This window comes from Physeter macrocephalus, chromosome 15 (assembly GCF_002837175.3).
Source record: "Physeter macrocephalus isolate SW-GA chromosome 15, ASM283717v5, whole genome shotgun sequence".
Lineage (NCBI taxonomy): Eukaryota > Metazoa > Chordata > Mammalia > Artiodactyla > Physeteridae > Physeter > Physeter macrocephalus.
In genome coordinates, this window is record NC_041228.1 from 14,858,647 (window position 1) to 14,867,174 (window position 8,528).

Genomic DNA, 8,528 nt, shown 5'->3' on the forward strand with positions numbered 1-8,528 from the left:
GCTCAGCGGCCAGGGCTCACGGGCCCAGCCGCTCCGCGGCATGTGGGATCTTCCCGGACTGGGGCACGAACCCGTGTCCCCTGCATCAGCAGGCGGACTCTCAACCACTGCGCCACCAGGGAAGCCCAAGGTACTTTAAGTTAGTTAATGGGTAACAATAATCTACTAGATTGACTATATTAAAAATTTTTTTCTCTTAATTCAGTGTTACCCTAAAACCTTCCTACTCTTTTTCTCTATCAAATTATTTATTTTCAAGTTGGGCAGAAAAGTCAAGGAAGGAAATACAAGATTGAAAATCTAATTTGGTTCTATCTCCTTCTTTCCCCCCCAAATACCACTGTACTCTTCATGATGGTGACATTTGGGAATGATTCTGTGTTGTTTTATCCTGTGAAACACGTGAAGTAGATGAGTTAATGAAAGAGACATTTCCTCTCCTTGATTTTCTTGAATGTCATAGCTGTACATATAGCTTTACTCTTTTAACTTTCAAGTATTCAAATTCCCTTAAATATTATCTGAAAGTTAAACTACGAAATATTGTACAGGTGTTTTAATACTGAAACCAAAATGGAAACTGGCTGCCACATTAGAAAAAACCTACTACTTGATGGAGGTAGAATACTATAATCTCAGAAATATTGTGTTCTATTTTGGAGATCTCAAGATTCAGAGCTGTCGAATGAACTACTTTGGATATTGTCATTGTAGTTTAGAAATGTGATAACTCTTCCAGACCAGTGCTTTATTGATTTTTCTGACTTCTATGTAATAATTCACTTGTCCATTTTTCATTTTTTTAGCTGCTGCTTTGGGAAACCTTGTGTCAGATTTAGCTGGTCTTGGGTAAGTTCATTCATTTATTCATTTGTGCATGTGTGTACTTGATCTCTTTCTCTTTTACATTCTCCTTTAATTGAGAAGGATTTTTAAAAGGGACATTTATTTTTGCATGTGTGTTTTATAACTAAATTTTTAACTTTAATGTTTCTAAATCAATAGCACTAAATCTTTGGTGTGCATCAAATATAGATGTCTCGCTCACATCCCAGTCATGGAGAATTAGTGTCTCTGGGGATGGGACCCTGACATTTGTGTTTAATAATCTTCTCAAGCAATTCTGATATGTGCAAAATTTTTTTCTAAAACTACCATAAGGTAAGTTGAATTTTCATTTACTGAAGTGTTTATATGTATTTTATAAACATTTCCAAGGGTGAGACAGGACTAAAAGTAAGAACCCCTATCATTATTTCACCCCCACCCTCCTCCCACTAAACCCAAAGATAAGAAATATGGCTCAAATGTGAGGATACTGACTGGGCATGTTTTCTAGAGAGAGGAATTTTCAGAGAATAATGGCCAAAACATACAGGGACTTGGCTAGTTTTTGCTCTTTTTATTCCATGTGGCAGGAATGATGAAACAAACTGAGGATGCCTACTTGGAAAAGGCCAGCTTTCTCTCTTTCTGTTTTTACATTCTCTCTTCTAAGCGGCAGATGGCCTGGGCTGCTTCCTGAGCTTGGGGAAGCCTGGGAAGTATAAATTAGACGAAGTTGGCATTAATTTTTGTGATAAACATATTTTCTCTTGCTCAGTCTTCGGTTCTGTTTCTTCTTTTTTTGGTTCATTAGAATGGTAAGTTTTGAGATTTGGATCTGGGTCTAGTAGAGGTCTGCTTAGCCCTATAATCTGGAGAAAAGCAGCTTTATATATGACCTAACTCTATTTATTAGACTTCTGCACTGGAGTTTGGGGCCAAAGCTAATGTTAAAAACACAGTTTCTTTGTTCTGGGCCGAAGCAGAAATTTTATATTCCTGGAATTCCTGACATAAACCTATAATGATATTACCCCTTAAACATTCCATTTCCCAGTTTCCAACATTAAGGTTAATAATGATAATATTATATAGCTACTGTGATAGCTTTCTATATTTAATGGAATCAAATGATCTAATAGATCTCTAAGGCCATTTGGTTTTAGATTGTATCATTAAACAATTATGTTTTTATTAGAGATAAAGATTTGTTGGGAGTCTTATATTTAAGAACTGCTTCTCCTCTGCCTTTTAAAAATAGCATTAGCATATTTTATAGCATAAACCACATTTTATTAATCTTAGTTGCACAGGTTTTTAGAACTTAACATATCTGACATTGGGATCCATCTTATAATTGATGATATGCATAGTTTAATTGGCAATTTTTTTTCTTTCTTACAGTTCTTAAACTAAGATTGTATCCAATAAGCAATGACAACTTAGAATTGATAAATACTTGAAATTGCCCTGAGAATTGTAGGCTGTTTTTCTTAGTATATCAATCTGATAAATTTTGGAAATTTTTGTTTTCTGATGATAGTTATTAACTTATATGTTAAAGTGCTTTGCTTTGAATTTGGAATAAATGCATAAATTATAAGTGTTGTAAAAATTTTTATATACCTTGAATTGTTCTTTTTAAGGTAATTGTAGAGAATAATTACTCTAAGTTAATTAATTTACCTGTGTATTAAATATGTCAGTCTGAAAATTTTTAAACCAAATATATTTATACACAATGAAGATGAAAGTTGTAAAAGAATGTTTATACCATTTCTAGAGTGCCAATTACAGGTATAGAATTATCTTATCTTTGTAGTAATTAGTTTTTCCTATGTGAGGACATTGTGTGTCTCTTTAAAAACTTATATTCTGTCCTCTTGTATTTTTAAAGACTTGCAGGCTATGTTGAAGCTTTGGCTTCCAGGTTAGGCCTATCAATTCCTGATCTCACACCAAAGCAAGTTGACATGTGGCAAACACGTGTTACTACACATTTGGTGAGTACTTTATATGGCTTATGACGGTGAATTTGGGTAGCCAGAGCAAGACACTGTATTCAGTCCCTTGAGAAATTTGAGACTAAAATTGACTTGAGTGGAATTTTTAACAAAAACTGTCCAAGCCTTGGCAGGTTCAAAAAAGCAGTAATTTTTTATTGACTATTTTTTGTAGGTGTACTTGATTTTTGAAAAATTCTTTATATGATTCAGTTACTGTTGAGGAGTATCAGTTATGTGCTGAGACTGAAAGACATAAAATGAGTAACAGACTATAGTTCTTTTTAAGGATTGTGTAGGTAAGGAACCAGACATATTAAATAAATTATAATTTAGTGTGACATATTCAGTAATAGAATTATGCACCAGATATAGCAGAAGCACCAGGAAAAGAATTAACTCTTTGTGGAAAGAAATTTCTTTTGGTGTGGAGATTTCTTGGTGAGTATTAGATCTAAGCTTATTTTGAAATTATTGATGAGACATTTACTAGGTGAATGAGAGAATTCCAAGTATATTGACTAGCAAGTAGAAAAGCATGATAACTAACTGGAAGTTCCTAGTGGAGAGAGACAGACTGCATCTGCCTGGACCCTGTCTGTCTCCCTGGTACCTAGCATAGAGTTTGGTACTTTGTAGATTCTCAGTAAATGTCTGTATGAAGACATAAAACTTAATTCAAAAGTGTATAACCTTAATAGTCACCATAGGAATGCATCATTTCAAAATCATTTATAAAAATTAAAAACAATTTTTTTAATGTAGGTGAGATCGCAGAAGAATTGTGTGTACGTATACATATAAATATATTGCAATGGGTATACACATATTTGCAGTTTTGTCTAGAATAGATAGCATGGCAGTATCCTATGGTTATGCACAAATATTCATATTATTTGATTTTTAAATAAATCATTGAGGAAGAACGATACACAGAAATGTTTATTGTTCTGTCATTTGCAGTGGTGAAAAACTAGCAATGATTTTTAATGGTAAGGAGAGCTTGAATTCCCAGGTGGTCCAGTGGTTAGGACTCGGTGTTTCCATTGCATGGGGCCCGGGTTCAATCTCTGCTCAGGGAACAAGGATCCCACAAGCCACGTGGTGTGGCCGGGAGGAAAAAAAAAAAAAAAAAAAAGAGCTTTACGTAGATTATAGACCCATCAATTCAGTGGAATTTAGAAGTTTTTGAATTAAGTTTATGAAACAGTTTGGAAAGTTTATTATAACATGTGTGGCGGTGGGGGGAAGGAATAGGCAGAAAACAAAGCTATGTTTACATAATGATTAAACCTACATATAATTAGGTGTACATGGGCATAAATATTGAAAAGGAATATATACAAAGGGTAGTAAATCCAAATATGTTGAGAGTACTTGGTGAGATATTTCCTTTCTTCCTATCTCTGACATTTTTAAAAAGTGTTTTTCTACTTGAATACTTCTCTAATGTTAATTTATTTTTTAAAATAAATTTATTTATTTATTTTTGGCTGCATTGGGTCTTCATTGCTGTGCGTGGGCTTTCTCTAGTTGCGGTGAGCGGGGACTACTCTTTGTTGCCGTGCGCGGCCTTCTCATTGCAGTGGCTTCTCTTTTATTTTATTTATATATTTTTGGCCGCGGTGGGTCTTCATTGCTGCGTGCAGGCTTTCTCTAGTTGCGGCAAGCAGGGACTACTCTTTGTTGCCGTGCGCGGCCTTCTCATTGCAGTGGCTTCTCTTGTTGCAGAGCACAGGCTCTAGGTGTGCGGGCTTCAGTAGTTGTGGCATGCGGGCTCAGTAGTTGGTGCACGGGCTTAGTTGCTTCACAGCCTGTGGGATCTTCTTGGACCAGGGCTTGAACCCATGTCCCCTGCATTGGCAAGTGGATTCTTAACCACTGCACCACCAGGGAAGCCCCTCTAATGTTATTTTTATGGCAATTTGAAAAAATTTTTTTTTTCCTTGTTGCTTTGAACTTTACATATTATTTGTTCTAGAACCTTTTGTACATTATTTTTATATTTAAGTTACTATGATCAAAAGAAATACAGTCACAGTTGAATTTTATAGTACATAGTAATTTTTAATCTTTATCAGATACTTAAGCAAGGATTCCTCTTACAGGGGTAAATTAACTGTCAAAAAAATCTTTTCTTTTGTTTCCATAGGGCAAAGCTGTTGGGGTGACTATTGGCTGCATTCTAGGAATGTTTCCTTTGATTTTCTTTGGAGGAGGTGAAGATGATGAAAAACTGGAAAAGAAAAATTAACTCTCTTAGGATACCTATAAAAAGATGTAAACTAATGTACCTCAATTATTAAATATGCTGTCACAACATTTAGGAATTAAGACAGTAACAGTGCATAGATATGGGATCAACTAATTCAGCATGTATTATGGAAAACACTAACTTATTGTGGCTTGGTTTTCTTAGGACATCTTTTTAAAAAAACTTTTGTGTAAATTGTTGAAATGCTTTTTCATCAATGGCAGTCAACATTTTACCTTTTCATTTTCTTTCTTTATATACCAAAATATCATTTAAGTATCAGTCATTGTTGTGCTGTGCTGACTTGGGGTTTGCCTATTTGTTACTTACCATGTGTACATGCATGAAAGCATTTTCTGTTGTTGTTCCCTTATAGTTACAATTCAACCTTAAGATTTTTTCCAGATTACTTAAGATGTTTAACATCAGTTAAATATTTTTTTTTACTCTTTTTGGCAACATCAATTTTGTACTGTTTCACAGTAAACATTTACAATCATATAATTTCAGTCATTTAAAAAAAACTCTCACATCTATTCAAAATGGACAGAGACTTTAAATATTCTAAGTACCTATCACTCATTTTAATTTTCAGACCTTATTGTCTCAAGAGCCGGAGATTAATCAGGATGAACAATTATGTGGTCTCCCTACTACATAAAACCATATATGTTAACAAGTGTATTATTTTGAGTTGGTTTTTTTACCAATTTAATTTCTCAGTTTTGAATAATTACATAGTGATTTCTGACTCCTAAGGGAAAGTCATTATTTTAGAGTATTTTTAATGGGGATTGTGGAATTAAGGTGTGAAGTAAGGGGTTTGACATGACACTTGGAAAATTAAGAGGCTAAAAAAATTTTTTTTCACAGAAGTATAAAATGGAAACTGTCAAGAAGGTTTATGGTATGAGTGGTGAAGTTGAGGTGATATTTGTAAGGTTAATAAAATACAAATAATACTGTTTGGGAAGGCTTCCACCCCCCCGCCCCATGTCTTCTCATCTGAATTGAATGAGTTTGAGTACTCATAATTTTGACATTGTTATATCTTCTTTAGCGGATTTTATTTCTGGATAACTTCTTTTGAGGTGAAAAATAAATATTTTATATTTTGCTTTTTGCTATATATAGCCTAGTGGTCAAAAGACATGAGGAGAAATTCTTTCTCCCTTTTTTGGTCCTTTTTCTTTTTTTGTGGTGTTTAAATCATATTTTAGATTGAAGTTACCTATGTCCAGTCTTGTGTATCTGATTTAGGCATAGATAGGATTCATATCTATACTTGTGAATCAAAAATTTTAATTTTATGAACCCTTAAAGTTTGTTAGCATGTGGTCTGTTACACAGGCTAAAAAATTACTCTTAATTGTATAATTGTAGAGTTGTTGAACACATCATGGAGGAGAAAAACAGAAGTTAAAGTTACTATTTGGGCCACTGAAATTATTTATTTTGCTAAATAGATGCAAAAGAATGGAAACTTAAAGATGGCTCTATTTACAGCTACCTTATTTTTAAAGTTTTATTTGCACATATTTACTTTGAGGTCTTACTTTCAGAGGAGCTGTTTTTTCTCACAAGGCAATTTGTCATAAATTCTCTTCTGTGTACTTCAAAATGATTTTAGTGGTATCCTTTAATCATAGATATTTGAGGGAAAAAATAAATCATAGAATATAAAAATAAATATATAACATTATTATGTACAAATACTATGACAGTCTCATTTGATCAAATTAGAATTATAAAACTTAACATTTTAAATAGAACTGTGGTTTGTATCTTCCACATAATACCACAGACACACCAAAATTTTTTTTATTATTGCAGATGATAGGATTAGAGTGATTATTTTTTAAAAAAAGAATTTTTTGGGGGGGTAAATGTTTTAAGTGCTTTTGTCCCTAACTGTATTGCCAGTCCTTTCTGTTCTCTAAAAACGTATTTTATTGTGGTGCTTAAATTTTCTTTTTATTAATTAAATCCCATATCCAGAAATTTTGCCTATGAGTTTAGAAAGGGCTTTTGATTAGTGCTTTCATTTTTTTGCTCGTGAAAATAACCCAGTACTACAGAATCTTTTTAGCTGAGCGTCTGTAGAATTATTTAAAATGTCAAAATATGGAATATATAACCTTCATATTTAAAAGTATTTTAATTTATGGACACAATAAAAATTTGCATCATTCAGGAAATTAGTTAAAAAAAAAATGGAGCCCTTTTGTCCTTAACCTAAGGTACACATTTTTTTCAAGATCTTATTCTATACTAGTATGGTGCTTTGCACAAAGTGACTTCTGAAAAATGGTTCCCTTTAAGATAATGACTTCATATAATCATTGTTTCATATTACTTGTCACGAGGAATTTTATTTCAGATTGAAACTGGAATTCTTATTTCTCATATTAGCTATTTCTTTTTTGGGAGCAACTATAACTATGGTTAAATGCAACATGAGCTGTGTCAGTACTCTTCGTTTGAGATTCATGTTGTCTGTGTATTATGATTTATTGACTTGTTTATGCATGTAAATTAGGTGCATTTTGTTGGCACTGTATGTTAAATGGCGACCAATGTTTTTACAAAGGAATTGAACAAAGAAAAATACCTTTTAAGAAATTTTGGAATGTGGTTTTGATTTTGAAATTTGATTTTCTTCCTAATCTCAGAAAACCCTGGTTATTCTGTAGCTTAAAAGAAATAGGATTAATAAATGCAGATTTGTTACAGGGTTGTAGCAATGACACTGAGACAGTAAAATGGAACTATTTAGCATTTCCCTGAAGTCCACACTTAAGATACAACATTACACATTATGAGAGAAGGATGATTCCCATATTGAGATAATTTGGTCTTTAATAGGATGTCAAAAAAGTTTTAGATAGAGAGATTGGCGAAAATTACACTGATGGGTATTTATTTACAGCAGAGATATCCAAGCCTTCTATATAATAACGCCTCATTTACTTTGCTCTGTTTTTCCAGAAGATGAATTTTGAAGGTAGTAAAAGTTTATCTTTTATACCAGAAGTTCAGGTAAACCATTTTGAAGTGAATCTTCCTAATTTTAGAATTATATTTTCTTGCCATCTTATGAGTGTATTAAATGTAATATAATGTAATCTTTTTCTTAGTGGCTAAATGTCATCTTTATGGACATTGTTATTGTGCTATAATGCAGTACCTTGGGAATCTGGTTTTTATAGTTTTTCATTTTCCTCCCATTTTTTTTGCTGCTGTCACTTCTGGCAATTGCTCTCTCTCTCTTTAATTTGCTGCTTCTTTAATTTGCTGCTTCTTAGAAGCTAGATAGTCAGTCTTACCATAAATTATTTGGGAAATATTAGAAAACAATCTGTGGAGCCTGAGTGAGATGATGATGTTGTCAATGGTGATGATGATGGTAAATATAATGTTAGCTCCCTTTTATTAAGTACTTATTT

General features: G+C 33.0%; 1 protein-coding gene across 1 annotated transcript in view; it reads left to right on the plus strand.

Annotated features, from left to right (window-relative positions):
- Positions 1–5,578, plus strand: part of TMEM65 (transmembrane protein 65) — a 45,175-nt gene extending 39,597 nt beyond the window's left edge. Inside the window, exons 5-7 of the mRNA XM_024129418.3 lie at positions 807–849; positions 2,723–2,828; positions 4,981–5,578. Of these exons, the coding sequence (XP_023985186.1) occupies positions 807–849; positions 2,723–2,828; positions 4,981–5,082 (251 nt within the window). The 3' untranslated portion in view covers positions 5,083–5,578. The remainder of the gene's footprint in view (positions 1–806; positions 850–2,722; positions 2,829–4,980) is intronic.
- The last annotated feature ends 2,950 nt before the right edge of the window (positions 5,579–8,528 follow it).